Source organism: Salvelinus sp. IW2-2015, linkage group LG18, assembly GCF_002910315.2.
Source record: "Salvelinus sp. IW2-2015 linkage group LG18, ASM291031v2, whole genome shotgun sequence".
Lineage (NCBI taxonomy): Eukaryota > Metazoa > Chordata > Actinopteri > Salmoniformes > Salmonidae > Salvelinus > Salvelinus sp. IW2-2015.
Window position 1 is genome coordinate 7,563,445 of NC_036858.1, and position 17,519 is coordinate 7,580,963.

The following is a 17,519-nucleotide window of genomic DNA, read 5'->3' on the forward strand; positions in this document are numbered from 1 at the left end:
GGTGGATGTGTGAATTAAACCCTGTTAAAGAGCTTCATGGATGTACTCCTCCATAGCCTTAGTTTCAGCCACCAACAGAGGGTATATGCGGCTGCGCGGTCGCGCGAAGCCTGTAAGCAGGTCGATGGCACAGTCCCAGTGGCAATGAGGGGGGAGAATGGTGGCGCTGGTCTTGGAGAAAACCTTCTGCAGGTCTTGGTATACCTCCGGGATGTTGTGCTCAAGGGCAACCACAGGACTCTCAATCGATGTTGAACCACAGAGGAATGAAAACAGGTCCACCGGCATTCGGGTGCCCAGTCCGTGATTGTCATCCTCGACCATGAGATAGTGGGGTCATGACGTTGGAGCCATGGGAGGCCGAGGATGATCTTTTGTACGGGTGCATTGATGATGAGGAAGAAAAGGCTTTCTTGATGTATGGACTCCACTGTGAGGGTAAGTGGTGCTGTGATGTGTGTGATAGTCCCGGATCCCAGTGGTCCACGATCCAGCACTTGAACCGGAAAAGGAGAGGAAAGCAGATATGAGGTGATGTTCAGGGAGGAGTCAAGGGCCTGGTCAATAAAATTCTCTGTGGCACCGGAGTCCACTAGAGCTGTAAAAACAACACGAGGGACAGCCAGCTAGTGAAATCTATTTCGATTTGCCGGAAACTGATGATGGAATACTCATGCCTAACCCAGGAGACGGATGATCACGGGGCAGTCCCTCTGCTCTCGTGGACCATGGGTTGGAACGTACGGGACACCGTTGAAGCTGGTGCCCCTCCTAACCGCAATAGGGACAGAGCCCCAGCTGTCTCGGGTGGGGTTGCTCAGCCGCGGGGAGGCGTGTGCCCCCTACCTCCCTACCTCTGTGGGTTCAGGCTCTGACGGTTAACGGAGGAGGGAGAGAGGCGATGGGGGTGCCGACGCTTCCGGAAAAGGTCATCCAGACGGATGTCCATCGTGATGAGTGCAACCAAGTGTCGTCTCGGCACGTCGTCTCGGCACGTCAACTCCATCAGGACCACTTCGCGCAGTCTTCTTGTGAATAGGGTGCGGAACAAGAGCAGCGTCAGGACAATTAAACAGAACCAATACTGCCTGATGAGTGAGGCTACAGAGTCCTAGATAATGGGGAAGTAGTCAAGGTAGTGATGAAGTCCAGGTGTGCATAATGATGGGGAGCAGGTGTGCATAATGATGGGTTGCCACACTTCTGTAACTGCCTCTCTACTCTACTGCTATATGTGTAATATTACTGCAGTGATTTACTATAAAGGTCAAAAATTATAATTGTCATGCGTTCCGGTACCTCTTGCGGTCATTTTTTGTTCCGGCACCTCCCGATTTACAAATGAAGCACTTAACACAAGTACTCTAGACTCTAGCTAATCMCCATGTACTAAACTATCCACACAAGCCATTAGCCCGCCAGCCATATATCATGAGTTAGAAGATGATGAATATTAGGCTATATTATTGTATGAAGTTATTATTTAAGCGCAATGAAGATAAATCACAATCACAAAAAAAAATGATCACACTAGCTAACTAGCAGATTTACATCAATCATCAACATAAATGATACGCTGATAGCCTACGCTCTTTTCCCGATGTCAATCATGTCTTTAGGAGGCACAAATAACATTTTATTTGACCTTTATTTAACTAGGCAAGTCAGTTCAGAACAAATTCTTATTTAAAATGACAGCCTACCCCGGCCAAACCCTAACGACGCTGGGCCAATTGTGCGCCGCCCTGTGGGACTCCCAATCACAGCCTGAAATCGAACCAGGGTCTGTAGTGACGCATCTAGCACTGAGATGCAGTGCCTTAAACCGCTGCGYCRCTCAGGAGTGTGCTATTGCAGAAATAAATAGGCCTTCGGTAAAAAACCAAAAAACTATTTCCCTACAGTGGCAGTTATAGTATGTTATGATTTTCGAGGTATGAAAGTCAAATGTTTTTTTCAAGGGGGGAGGGGGCTTTTTTCTTTATTTAGGAGCAGCTGGCCCCTGAAAGGTCTGAACATGGCCCTGACCCCACAGACTGTAAAAAAACGTGTTAGAAAAATGAAGCAAATAAACTGTATAGTTTTGAGACTGTGTGGTTTGGCCATTTCCATGCATCAAACATGTATATATATTTTTTAACAAAAACTCTTAACCTAAGTGTATGTTTGCTCTGAGGGTCACATAGATGTTGTCTACCTAGTCAGTGTGAAAGTGTGGCCCTTAGTCTGCCTCTTCATTATCTCATTTACACTGCTGTGGCGTGGCCCCTGCGTGTGTTATTAGTTCAAACATAGAGCTGTTTTCACAGTAGGGCTAAAGCATCACAGTCTTGGACCCAGAGATATCAACACACTCACTCTCTCTCTGGCCGGACAATGYTACTGAAGCTGGCGTGGTTACACACATACAGGAAGGTTCTAAACTTAAACCGTTGTCCCCTCAAATGATCAAATGATCCCTTATTGATGTCACCTGTTCAATCCACTTCAATCAGTGTAGATTAAGTGTAGAAGACAGGTTAAAGAAGGATTTTTAAGCCTTGAGACAATTGAGACATGGATTGTGTATGTGTGCCATTCAGAGGGTGAATGGGCAAGACAAAATATTTAAGGGCCTGTCAAAGCTGCTAGGAGTACTGGGTGGAGGAGTCAAGCGCAGAGAGCAGGGATTCAAGAACGTGGATTTATTTTCCAGTAGACAGGGAAAAACGATCATGCCCTAAACACACGGGCGCATGAAAATACGAGTCCAAAACACAGGACTAAACTGTCCAGAAAAAAATAATAAATCCACAATACAATCCAACACCAAATAACAGAGAAACAAGCCCGCACAAAAGCCAGCGGGCTTACTGCCCTTAAATAGCCTACCCACAAAACTAAACTCAAAACAGGTGCACCCAATCAGCCCAAACTAACAGAAACAAAAATAATAGAATCGATGGCAGCTAGTAGGCCGGTGACGACGACCGCCGAGCGCCGCCCGAACAGGAAGAGGCACCATCTTCGGTGGGATTCGTGACAGGGCCTTTGAATGGGGTATGGTAGTAGGTACCAGGTGGACCAGTTTGTGTCAAGAACTGCAATGCTGATGGGTTTCTCACGCTCAACAGTTTCCCGTGTGTATCAAGAATGGTCCCCCACCCAAAGGACATCCAGCCAACTTGACACAAATGTGGGAAGCATTGGAGTCAACATGGACCAGCATCCCTGTGGAACGCGTTTTACTCCTTGTAGAGTCCATGCCCCAACAAATTGAGGCTGTTATGGGGGCAAAAGGGGGTGTAACTCAATATTAGGAAGGTGTTCCTAATGTGTTGTACACTCAGTGTAGTCTCTGGTCAATAGCATGACATGTTGTTTTTGATAACATACATGCTGAATACGTGTTTGAATGTATTCATTTCTCAGAAGAAAGGGGGACGGACAAGGAAAAGGGAACTGAACCCAGCACATTGTTCATTTGTACAGAGCGGACCTGTTTTTGTTCGCCTAACACCTTGATATTTAGTAGCTACTCATGAATTACTCTGCTCTGTTAGACAGGCGAGGGGTTAACGAGGGTTTTGCGTCTAGGGAGGGTATGTTAATTTAATGACCTTTTAGTGCAGTAATATAACTATTGTCTATTACACAATCCCGTTATACTAGGATGAAAGGGGAGAGAAACATTTATCCATCAGATTGCTCTGCAGTGTTGGTATGATGGGGATCCCAAACCCGGCCCTTTTAAGTCGGACTCATTCAGACTTTCTCAAAACAAACAGTTTGACAGAGCTGCAGTTCTGTTCTTTATACAAAAAAATCCCATTTGTGTGTGTGTGTGTGTGTGAAGTTGAGGTTCACCAGAGATGTAATCAAGCAAAGTTTATGTACCTAGGCAAGGCATGAAGTGTCTGTGCATTGCTTCACCTACCTTCCTTGGCTAGCACTTCCGTATACTTAAACACACACACACACACACACACACACACACACACACACACACACACACACACACACCACCACCACACACAACACACACACACACACACACACACACACACACACACACACACACACACACACACACACACACACACACACACACACACACACACACACACACACACACACACACACACACACACACACATAGGCTCGCCCTCAATGGTGTTCAATATACGTGGGTGGGAGTGGTGGTTACGCCGGTGGAGCGCTCGCGAGAGAGGTGGGGCGGCAGATTCCCATTTTATCCCCACTGACAATCCTGCTTCCTTTCTGTTTGCTGTCCTAGGCTGAGCCGGGGCTCAGACGGCAAAATAAACAGGACTTTGATAAGCTGAGCAAGTGCCCTTCCCTGAACGCCCCCTCCTCTCCTGACCTCTGACCTTTGACATTTTCTCGTGGGTTCCAATTGGGGTCCGGAGGGGTGTGTTTGAGAAGGTCCATCTGACCCTGTCCAGGGAGAAGCTGTCTGTAAACACTTAGAGTTAGGCTGGAGCAGGGGAGGGAGGGTGAGTAGGGAGGACCATTTACTTACATGATGTCCCACCAGCCAGCTGACTTTGGCGAGGCCTGGATCGTGATCGTGACCGCTCCAGGGTTGACGGGGGTCACACCTGTGCCTTCAGAAATAACTCTCTGACCAGACTAAACCAGAGCTTTGGACGGCTGAGGCTGATGGGCCGCTTAATCGTCAGCATTTGTCTGGACTCATCTGTATAAAGCAGCTTCAGGCATCCATCCACAATTTTGCTAGCAACACTGGTTGCTATCCTTAATCTTTAATGACTGCTTCCTCTCTTAAGATACTGGTATGAATTTCAAGGCTTAGATATTCCGTGACGTTTTTGTGAGAATGACGTCTTGAATCTCCTCTGATCTGAAGACTGTGTCAATAACAAAACAGTTTCTCTGGCCTTTTCCTGTTTTTCCTGTTTTGAGGGATTTCCATGGTTACGTGTCCAAACCGGGAGGTGTGTGAGAACAGAAGTGCGAGAGAGAGAGAGCCAGAAAGACAGAGAGAGATAGAGCTCCCCCAGGGTTTGGTTTGGAAGCTTTAAGAAGCCAGTGAGTATTGGTCAGAGAGAATGATTTCTTCTCTTTAGAGCAAAACACTTAAGACCACAACCGCAAGAGGTTTTTGGATGTCTGGGCTCAATATGGAGAATGTGAGTATGTATTTCATATTGAGCATCTGTTAGTGGGTCAGGAATTGGGAGAAGACCAGAGTGCACTTGTGAATGCTGAGAGAGAGAGAGAGAGCGAGAGAGCGAGAGAGCGAGAGAGAGAGAGAGAGAGMGAGAGAGCGAGAGAGAGAGAGAGAGATCCAATTTTGATAAACTCCCATATCTACTGGGTGAAATACCACAGTGTGCCATCACAGCAGCAAGATTTGTGACACGTTGCCACAAGAAAAGGGCAACCAGTGAAGAGCAAACACCATTCTAAACACAGCCCATATTTATGTTGAATTGCAACTACTTGCACATTGTTACAACCCTGTATACAGCCATAATATGACCTTTGAAATGTCTCTATTCCTTTGGAACTTTTACGAGTGTAATGTTTGCTTATCATTTTTTTAATGTTTATTTCACTTTTGTTGATTATCTATTTCAATTGCTTTGGCAATGTAAACATATGTTTCCCATGCCAATAAAGCCCCTTCAATTGAATTGAACTGAGATATTCTTGTTCATATGGCCAGGGGCAGATGGGGAAGGCATAGCCACACTAAATGGGGGGAGAGTGACTCCTGAGAGAAAGGGAGAGAGAGCGCTTTTCCACTGCAGTCAGTAGCACCCCCTTTCATCATTCATGGACCTATCACCTTTGCTGTCCATTAACATTCTCTCCCCACCCCTTGTTAAATTCACATTTACACCACGTTTTCTGTCGTACAGTTGCCCCTCTTCATTTGACCTCATCAGTCACCAGGCCTAGTCATCCAGACATGGACTTCGTCAGTTTTATGTTCTATCTTTTTCTTCTCTCTTTGTCCTCAAATAATGCCGGTGGACCAATTAGGGACAATTCAATTATCAGTCGCTACTATCACTACACGGGTGCYATCTAGAACCTAAAAGGGTTTTTCGTCTGTYCCCGTAGGAGAACCTTTTGAAGAACTTGTTTTGGTTCCAGGTAAAAACTATTTTGGTTTCATGTAGAACCCTTTCCACAGAGGGTTTCTACCTGGAACCAAAAAGGGTTCTACCTGGAACCAAAAAGGGTTCTACCTGGAACCAAAAAGGGTTCTCCTATTGGGACAGCTGAAGAACCCTTTTGGAACCCTTTTTTTCTAACAGACCACATCCATGGCCATTGCTCTCCATACCATTCATCATTGCCTGCCTTCGTTATTTTATGGAGTTAGTTTCCTGGGGTTTCGATGCTGGTTAGTGGGCCTGTGGAGTGGAGTCCTCTCAGGACCGTATGTGTCCTGGGCTGGGCATGGTGGATAATGGAGGGAAAGAGAGGACATCCTGGCTGTTAGCAAGGTTCCTGTACAGCAACCTGGTTAGAGCATCCAGAGCCAACAGCCTCCTGAATGGCCCACTCTTACAACCACTGACCAGACCACAGCTGCATCCAAAAATGACAAGCGCCACAGCCCTAAAAACAAGACCAACAAACTGTTTTACCATCCAACCTCAGGTAGGAACAACTCTTCAGGTTTGGCCGGCTATGCCTGGAACCTGCTGGAACCTGAACAGAATGGTTTTTGTCTCCTCTCAGACGCGGCTTTGTGTTCTGGATGTATTTTTTTTAAAGAAAGCATGGGACCTGAGTTATGGTCTCTGTGTGATCAAAACAAAACCATAGGTGAGTCTGGATCATTAGTTTTACATGGGAAAACAAAACCCAGAGAAAACACAACTGACCGTACCTGCCCCTTAGATACACAGCTTTAATTGGCGTTACCACTCACAAATGAATGCTATTGCACTGCATTTACAAGTGCAGTATTTTTTTTTATAGCAGGTTGCCTTCCTCTCTCGTCCATCATCCTCTCTTTCCTGGGCCATGTAAAAAGCATGCATATAAAAATCAGGTTTCCAGACCAGTGCCAGAGTAAATTGGAGGGGATATGGTTAAAATATTTCCTTCTTAGAAAGCAAGGAGTCCTCGTCCTTATTTGCTATGGAACGGCGCACCTCCAGCCAGGCAGGGATGTTCTTAGGCCTCTTTGTGGGCCAGTTGAACATTCACGAAACCGCAAGTTATTATTGGAGCAGGGGAGAATTAGTAGGAGAAGAAGGCAGAGAGTGCAGGACATAGACAGTAGATGAAGCGGGGAGAAGAAAATTAGACGGAGGAGGAATTGAATGTGAGAACTATAAGAAGATGGAGAGGAAGAGAGATAGAAATGAGAGAGAAAACTAGGAGAGAGAGAGGAGAAAGGAAGTACGCTAAAGAGACCCTATGCGTGTGCACCCTCAGCACCCCACCCACACACGCCCCACCACGCCATCAACACCCGCCCCGCCCACCACGCCACCCAACACAGCCCAACCACCTCACCCACACCATCCCCACCACACCACCCACACCCACCCCACCACGTCACAACCACCCCCCCCACCAACGCCACGCCACCGCCACCCACACCACCACACTACACCAACCCACACCCGCCCCACCCACACCCGCCCCACCACGCCACGCCACGCCACCCACACCACCACACTACACCACCCACACCCGCCCACCCACACCTGCCCCTACCACGCCTTCCACACCCGCCCCAGCATGCCACCCACACCCTCCCCACCACACCACACCAGTCAACACACGTACCCACCCACACCGCCCCCACCACGCCACCCACACCACCCCAACACCCACACCCGCCCCACTACACCACCCACACCTCCCCACCACACCACACCAGTCACACACGTACCGCCACCCACACCCGCCCCACCACGCCCACCACACCACCCCAACACCCACACCCGCCCACCACACCACCTACACCCACCCCACCACACCCCTCCCTCCCACAGCACACACCTTACCGCTATTCTCCTCCCTTTCATTCCATATGTCTTTCCCCTGCCAGTCTACACACCTTTCACTTAATTCACTCCTCCCTTCCCCACCCATCCCACCCATCTGCCACTACCTCATTAATTACTCCATCTATGTGACCAGTCAGAATATATGGCATCTGCCCACATAAACATGGCCAAGACCGGGGTTGTGTATGTGTGCTTCATAAAGACTTTTCTCACCTCTGTGTTTGGCTCAGAGAACACCAGGTCCCCACACATACCAATAAGCTCCTCCATAACCTTTCTAATAATTTTGGCTCATCAAATACAGTACCAGTCAAACGTTCGGACACACCTACTCATTCAAGGGTTTTTCTTTATTTTTACTATTTTCTACATTGCAAAAAAATAGTGAAGACATCAACACTATGAAATAACACATATGGAATCATGTAGTAACCAAAAAATATTTTAGAATTTAGCTTCTTCGAAGTAGCCACCCTCTGCCTTGATGACAGCTTTGCACACTCTTGGCATTCTCTCAACCAGCATCATGCGGTAGTCACCTGGACTGCATTTCAATGCACTTCAATAACAGGTGTGCCTTGTTAAAAGTTAATGTGTGGAATTGCTTTCCTTCTTAATGTGTTTCAGCTAATCAGTTGTGTTGTGACAAGGTAGGGGTGATATACAGAAGATAGCCCTATTTGGTAAAAGACCAAGTCCATGTTATGGCAAGAACAGCTCAAATAGGCAAAGAGAAATGACAGTCAGTCATTACTTTAAGACATGAAGGTAGGTCAATACGGAACATTTCAAGAATTTTGAAAGTTTCTTCAACTGCAGTCGCAAAAACCATCAAGCGCTATGATGAAACTGGCCCTCATGTGGACCGCCACAGGAAAGCAAGACCCAGAGTTACCTCTGCTGCAGAGGATAAGTTCATTAGAGTTACCAGCCTCAGAAATTGCAGCCAAATAAATGTTTCACAGAGTTCAAGTAGCAAACACATCTCAACATCAACTGTTCTGAGGAAACTTGGGCCAAGAAACACAAGCAATGGACATTAGACCGGTGGAAATCTGTCCTTTGGTCTGATGAGTCCAAAATTTTGATTTTCGGTTCCAACCACCTTGTCTTTGTGAGACGCAGAGTAGGTGAACGGATGATCTCCGCATGGGTGGTTTCCACTGTGAAGCATGGAGGAGGAGGTGTGATAGTGTCTGGGTGCTTTGCTGGTGACACTGTCAGTGATTTATTTAGAATTCAAGGCTCCCTTAACCAGCATTGCTACCACAGAATTCTGCAGCGATACGCCATCCCATCTGGTTTGCGCTTTGTGGGACTTTCATTTGTTTGTCAACAGGTCAATGACCCAACACACCTCCAGGCTGTGTAAGGGCTATTTGATCAATAAGGAGAGTGATGGAGTGCTGCATCAGATGACCTGGCCTCCACAATCACCCGACATCAACCCAATTGAGATGGTTAGGGATGAGTTGGACCACAGAGTGAATGAAAAGCAGCCAACAAGTGCTCAGCATATGTGGGAACTCCTTCAAGACTGTTAGAAAAGCATTCCAGGTGAAGCTGGTTGAGAGAATGCCAATCTGTTATCAAGACAAAGGGTGGCTACTTTGAAGAATCTAAAATCTAAAATATATTTTGATTTGTTGAACACTTTTTTGGTTACTACATGATTCCATGTGTTATTTCATAGGTTTGATGTCTTCACTATTATTCTACAATGCAAAAAATAGTAAAAATAAAGAAAATCCCTTGAATGAGTAGGTGTGTCAAAACTTTTGACTGGTACTGTATGTGTTTTCCCTGGAACGTTCTAAGTTGTTCTACACACAAATATAAACACTATCTCCTTACAACCCACCACATGCATGTACTGTACATCCACAACCCCCCCCCCCCCCCCGTCTTTATACTCCTGAGCATTCTCAATTTCTCCTCCAGCGTACTCTGCTCCCTCCACATAGCAGTCTAAATTGTTCTCCCCTCCAATGTTCATGCTGCTTCTTACCCCCTCTGTCTTCTATCCCTTTCTCCTATTACCTACTTCTCTTTGGCACCCTCTCCTCCCTCCATACCCCACTCACTCGTTTCGTCTCCACTCCAGTGCACACAATATTTTCACGGTAAATGGAGTGAGAGCTAAAGAAAATACTTCTAAAAAATCTTCTTAGTATATTTTCCTTTCTGTCCAGAAGTCACGCTTACGCGCATGTACAGTGCACTGTGAAAATATTATTGTATGGTTGGCAGTTATTTTTAGTTACCTTCTTCTGGTTTGTTTTTTGCCATGTATAGCGCACGTTGTTCCATAGAATAACTCTCATATGTAAATATTAAAAAGGTAACCTGAATGAAATGTTATTTTCTGAGATGAATGAGTCTTTCTGTATGGCGCAGGCCATGCGTGAAGTACAACACAATATCTACGTCCTTGACCGCAGCAATGCTATTGGTGTTCCATCGGAATCATTTCACAAATAAAGTTAGAGTGCACACGCACACATGCACAAATGCATGCATGCGCACGCACACACACACACACACACACACAAACGATAAAACTACTAAGGTAAAATATACAGTCACTTAGCCAGTCAGTTACAATATACAACACTGACATTATATATCGTTTGGTTGAATGATGTACTTCAGGTGTTGTAAAGAGATTTATATACAATACTGAGTATTATTAATATGGGTAAATATTGTGTCAGGCCTACAGGAAGTTTATGAACTGATTAAAAGAACATTGATTTGATCAATGTTATATTATACTTTGATTATTCCTAAATCCCATGTGTTACCTAATAAACTTTAGATGATTAATCATTAGATTGAAAAATAACATTCCAATTAAACATAACTCAACAGAATAACAGAATCTTAGTCAAAGACGCTGACTGCAAAACTGATTCAAAGTTCGGAGTTCAATCAAAATGAACACTATTGAAGCATGTTTTTCTTTGCTACTGAAAACTTGTAAGTACTGTAGCTCATCCAATATGACTTTCTTGATTGAACAGAGAACCTTTTAATAACAGGTAGCAGAGTGCTAGATTCAGTTAACATTAAGATCTATCGAGTCACTAGTTCACAGCTCCAGGCTATTTACAGAAGATTTGGAAGCACTTTCCGCGTCTAGCCTCAATCGTCAGCAACACAGGAAGTAAACAGGGAATCAGCATTGCTCAGGGTTTATTTTTTTAAAGGTGAAAATGACTGGCTTCAACATGAATAAAAAAGTTGTTCTATTTTGTTGGCTTCTTGGGTATAACCTATATATTTCTAATTAGTCCTACGTAGATCATTACCGTCCTCTCGTGGAGTCTGTGCAACTCAAATAAATATCAGAAAAGGAACCTATTAGAACACTATTAACCAGACCAATAACAATTCAATAATGTTAGGATGGCCAACCAAAATTCACACAGGAGTCATCAGAAAACCCTTTTTAAAGTCTGTGTGTGGAAGATGTATTGCATAGTCAGGACAWGAGACGTGGGCATTTAAAAAGTGTCATGTTTTTTTAACTGCCTGTGTTTCCTCAAATCTGGTTTGACTTCACAGTGTGCTTTCCYTCAGCCATAGCAACTGGTGTGGTAACTGGCATAAACTGCAACAAGTTTGCTATGGGTTACTGTTTCGTGTGTGTGTGTGTCTCACAGGAGGTTGGTGGAACCTTTATTGAGGAGGACGGGCTCGTGGTGATGGCTGAAGCGGAATTAGGTGGAATGGTAAAAAAATACGTGGTTTCTATGTGTTTGATGCCATTCCATTTGCTCCGTTCCGACCATTATTATGAGCCGTCCTCCCCTCAGCAGCCCCCTGTGGTGTGTGTGTGTGTGTGTGTGTGTGTGTGTGTGTGTGTGTGTGTGTGTGTGTGTGTGTGCGTGTGTGTGTGTGTGTGTGTGTGTGTGTGTGTGTGTGTGTGTGTGTGTGTGTGTGTGTGTGTTCTTGAGTAACACATTGCTTCAGGACTGACTGTCGCCAGCTTGAACCCGTCAACACAGCACATGACAGTGTTCCTCCATGGACTCTTTCTTGGAGAGGGAAAAACAGCAGGTATAAGCCTTGTACAGTTACAGTACAGGGCCTAATGCAGCAGCGAGAGAGTGATCTGCCTGTTAACAGAGTAGCTGGGGCCACTGTGGGTAAACTTTAGTCACATATGAAACCTGAGGCACGCCACGGATTATGCACAACTCCGACTGCTTTGCCAAATGAAAATGTAGATTTTGGCCGTGTGTTGGCCATTTTTCCTCYACCGCACTCCCAGTAAGTCCCTGACGCACATGGCGCTCGGATGTTATAAAAAAGCCTTTATGTATTCAATAATTGCTTAACAGTTATATAAAATGTCATTAACTGCTGGATGTTGCTTAGGTTACATCCACAGGACTACCACAGAGACCTAGCAGTTCCCTCCGCCTCCCAGCCCTCCATCACCCCGACCCCGTTAACGAGGCACCCTTGACGTGCTCGGAAGCTTGTCAATCCATGGACTGACACGGAGCTAGAGTGGTCAGGTAGAGTATACCTGCCCAGCTCCAAATCATATCCCATCACGCATCACTCCCATAGCTCAGAGCATACACTAGGGCCTCCTTCCTTGATGAGGTCATCCATTCTGCCTGGTCACAGCGGTGGGTGATTTATGCCTTCTCCTGCTCCCTGCACCGCTCCACCATTGTATTTCAGCTCCATTAAAAGTAATTGGCAGAATAAATGTTTGGAGAAGGTGTGGCAGTTCAGAAGGGGGTTACCTCACATAGAATAGAAGGAGTTTTCACTTCAGAGCGTATACAGTGTATTTTATTTTCTACTCTTCCATCAATCATCCAAGATGGAGGTCAATATTGACCCCCATGATGAAAGCTATGAATATGTTCAATTAAAGTATGGTCTGTTGATATTGATACCCCATTCGCCCGTGCCCATACTGTGAACGGTGCCAGCACACAGCACAGTGGTCTGTGAATGCATACAGTACATAATGGCTGTAGCCAACCACTGAGCAGCGCCAGCGCCGCTTCCTTCTTCCTCTACTAATCCTGTCACTAATGATAGTAATGAAAAATAATTCKAATCAAATCAGCCATTCTATTTCAATTCGTCTCGCGTCCCACCTGCTCTCCGGTTTTGCTAAACAGTGGTGTAGGGGATCTGTCATTCAATCTCTGCAAACATACTGAACATTTGCCCATTTGTGGTCTCGGGGAACAGCGGGCTTTCTTGAGAGGGAAGTCAATTGTGCCATGTCCTCACCCCAGGAAGCTGGCTCCTGACCTCCAGTGTTCAGGTGGCTAGACTAGACTACTTAGTATGAGAMGTTGGGCCTTTTCCTCTTGATGTAGGGGATGTGGCGGCTTTCCTGTGAACATACCTGAGTTTTCTCTCTGTTTCTTTAGGTCATTCCAATGCAAAATATCCATCAATCATGTATTGTGTGTGATCAGCTTTTCCTTACTCAGTGATGAACCTTAAATCCTTATGCAGGCTCTTTCTTTTCTGCTAAGGAGTTGGTAAGATACAGGCCCACGTTGCTTCAGATCTCGTCAAAAACAGGGGTTTCTGTCACAGATGCTGAAAATAGGCAGAAAAATATCCCTATAGACTGAGTGGGGGTCGAGAGAGAGAGGCTGGTCTTGGAGCAACAAACAAGACTGTATATTTGAACGGAATGCATAGCATCCTGCTGAAAACGGGCTGGTGTAGGCCGTGGTTGACATGTTGCATCTGTCAACCCCGGCTGTCTCATGGCTGTCATCGCCCCCCCCGAGCAACCCCCCCCCCCCGGGCAACCCACCCAGGCCACCCCTCTGTCCTATGCCACAGCTCTCTTTCTAAATATTATTGACTTAAATGGCCTGGACCGTCATACACCCCCCCATCTCATACAAGCTTCCCCTTTCTCTGCATGAGGAATGAGTCTATGTTACATGTGTATGCATTTCATATAGTTTGATTTTGTTTCATATTTCAATGTCTTTATTTTCTGCCTCCCACTTGGAGGTTTACACTGGCGTAGTAGTGAGAGCTGTGTATGGAGTCTAGTGACAGCCACAAATGTAGGATCTTAATTTGATCTCTATTTTGTTGCTGAGAATTTCCCCGCAAATTAGTAGTGTATTTKAGTTTTAAAMAGGCTTCTAACATTTGTAATTTCCACTTTTACATTTCAGACTTGATTTGCCCTAGCGAAAATGGTATCAACCCCAACACAAATGACCATTAATTATAATTCACATAATAATTATTTCTCTAGCAAACTGGCTCAAATTAAGATCCTACATAGTATGTACGAGTTTTCCTGTGCTACTGTAGATATGGAAAAGTCAGGGAGAGGGTACAGAAGACTATAACAGTGGGTATATAGACATATGAAACCTTCATTTATGGAGATGGTATGCCTAACCAATATCAATTCATCATTTTACCTATGTTTGGGAACGTTTCAGAAAGGAATCTTGTTGAGTAAAATGTCACACATTATTTGAAGCACTCGTTTATCTCGGCGCATTAGATCACCTTCATCTTGAGAGAGGTACATACTGTAGCTACCAAATAGCAGTGACTGAGTATGTGAGCATTTGCAGAGGTTGAGAAAGGCAGGAGTATGCACTTCACTCATTAAGAGGTCATCTCTCATCGCAATACGGCCGAATGTGTTTCATTATATCATCAAATAAAATGTACTAACTAGCTGACAGCAATGGGAGCAGCAGTGCAACAGCGGACTACAGAAGCCTCTGCATCAGACACAGAGGGACGGTTGCCTGCAGCGCGGCTCTGTTGATCTTAAACTGTCTCCTGTCAGTTCTGAAGCTGAGGCGGTATGAGTGGGGAATGGAAAGGTGTTGGTGGGGGTGCTGTGTGTTTGGGCAGGAAGGGGTCTGGTGTGTGTGTGTGTGTTTGTGTGTGTATGTATGTATGTATTTGTGTGGGAGATTGGCTATAGGGGTTTCACACTGGGTGTCCCATCTCCTCGGACAATCTCCAAGCTGTTATTCTCATCCATTAATCATGGGGCTAATTTGTTTTCACACGGCCTTGCTGACAGAGAGGGAATATTATTATAGAACCAGCGCTCAGGGTCATCCCGCTGCGGACTTATTATTCCCTTCACTAAACTCCTCTCACCTCCAGCCTCCTCCCGCCTCCCAGCCACCACTGGACGATCACACACACTTACGGGTGGACGATCCGCCTGGGCCTATGGGTCTGGAGCAGCATGTGTTTGGTGTGTGTGTGTTAAAAAATGAAATGGCTGGGTCTGACCCTGTCAAATGCATGGTTTCCCGTGGTGAYGGGAACAACAGTCACACAGGGACCATGACAACAGATCTGTAATATACAGTAGTAGTTTAAACTGGTTCTATTAAACTGTATTGTTGATATTCTTTCATAAACTTTCACACACTCAAGCTTACACACGTATGTGCATGGACAATTCATACACAACCTCATCTAACAAAGCAAAGCAGTTCCATTTTGTCCGGAATCCCAAAGTTTTGATCAAGCCACGTACTGTGCCTAAATGTCCCTTCAACTGTTAGACAGGACAAGCTATGCTACCTTCTGCTTTGCCCTCTGGCTCTGGCTGTTTCCAAGACCATTTATCCATTCGCTTTTAGCCTCCTCTACTGAAGTTATGTGACCTGAGGCATGTAGCATACAGCCAGAAGGATCCAGAAAGCAGAAGGATAGGAACAGAGAGAGAGAGAGAGGGGAAGGTAGGAAGAGGGAAAGAGGGAGGGAAAGTGAACAGAGGGAGGGAGATAATGAAGGAGAGAGGGGAAATGAGAGGGAATGAGAGAGAATGTGCAGGATAGAACAGAGGGAGAGAGAGTTTATGGAGGCAGAAGAGAGAAGAGAGAGAGAGAGAAGAGAGAGAGAGAGGAGAGAAGAGGCACGAGAGAGAGAGAGAGAGAGGAGAGAGAGAAGAGAGAGACGATAGAAGAGCAAGATAGGACCAGAGAGAGGAGCGAACGTGTCACAGGAGACGAGTAGTTCAGAGAGACTGGAGGAGAATATGGAGAATGAGACTGGAGAGGGAGGCAGTGACGAGAGAGAGGAGAGAGAGAGAGTAGAGAGAGAGAGAGAGAGGAGAGAGAGAGAGAGAGGAAGGAGCAGAGAGAGAGAGAGAGAGGAGAAGAGAGAGGAGAGAGAGAGGAGCAGGGATTGTAAATAAATAAAGAGGTACAGGGTACACTGACTGAGGGAGAGGAGAGGTTTGGGGATTTATTGGAGATACAGTATAGTCAGTGAGGAGAGGGACTGGGGAAAATAGGGAGACTGGGGAAACTAGGGAGACTGGGGAAACTAGGGAGACTGGGGAAACTAGGGAGACTGGGGAAATTAGGGAAGCTGGGGAAAATAGGGAGACTGGGGAAACTAGGGAAGCTGGGAAGGATGGATTGGATCCAGTGGCTGGACCCTGAAAAGTGGATAAATGTCTGAAATAACACATTGATAAAACCAATCATTGATTTGCCAACTGAACCAAGAAAAAATAACAACTTCATTTCAACTACTTCCTGGGTTTTAATGTTTCTCTTCTTGCCTTCGTCATCTTTTCCACCTTTCAACGTTGAACTTTCTCTTGAGTGCTCATAAATTATTTCCCAAGAGGTATAATACATTAGAACGAGCACCTCAGAAAGGGACCAGCAAGAAAGCGTTACAACCTGTCCGACAAAAACATATATTCGGTCCGCATCTCAGTGTTGTATAGTCTACCGCATGCACTGCCGTCTGTCATATGTACTATACTGTATATGTATTCTGCATGTGTTGGGAGTGAGGTGTGTGTCGGTTTCCTCTGGCGTCGTTTGATTATGTCTTTGTCCGTCAYCAGAGGGCTTTTAAGTGCAGGGGCCTTGCTCTGGATGACATCATGTTGGGGCTTTCAGTCAGTCAGTCGAACCTCTTTCCGCTCAGTTAATGAATAGCCCCGTGCTTTTAACGAAGCTAAACCAAGACGGGAGTCAAACCAACGAAAACACCATATATCTAAACGCTCGCCCTGTACATTGTTCAAAAAGAGATGGAGGGAACGTGGGAGAGAGACAGAGAGAGAACAGACAATATTATGATACATATAGAGAGAGGTAAAGAGAGATGGAACAAGAGCATGCAAAAAGAGCGATAGATAAAGGAGGTCAGGAGAGTGACAACGTGAAAATAGAGCAAAAAGCAGGTAGAGAGAGAGATGGAACAAGAGAAAAAGAGCATTTGGAAAAGAATGGTGGTATCTTTCGGGCACCATCGTTTCTTGAGTGATTGTACCTTTTCAGAAAAACCTTTCCTTCTGGAGCTGAGCCTAGCTTCCAGTGACGAAACCAGAGAGTGTAAAAATCATCGAGAAAATAAGACTTTCAATTCGATTTTCCTTACCTGATGTTGTGTCATTTATTTAGGAAGTGAGTCAACTCTGATCCCTGCGCTCTACCTTGGCCTCACAGTGGCACTATAGTATGGTACGCATACACACGCACGCACGCACGCACGCAC

The 17,519-nt window shown here is 45.5% G+C and overlaps 1 protein-coding gene across 1 annotated transcript in view; it reads left to right on the plus strand.

The window, feature by feature from the left end:
- Positions 1 to 338: 338 nt before the first annotated feature.
- LOC111977585 (cell surface glycoprotein 1-like) overlaps positions 339 to 17,519 on the plus strand; it is a 62,593-nt gene continuing 45,412 nt past the window's right edge. Inside the window, exons 1-2 of the mRNA XM_024007079.2 lie at positions 339 to 438; positions 7,426 to 7,990. Of these exons, the coding sequence (XP_023862847.2) occupies positions 339 to 438; positions 7,426 to 7,990 (665 nt within the window). The remainder of the gene's footprint in view (positions 439 to 7,425; positions 7,991 to 17,519) is intronic.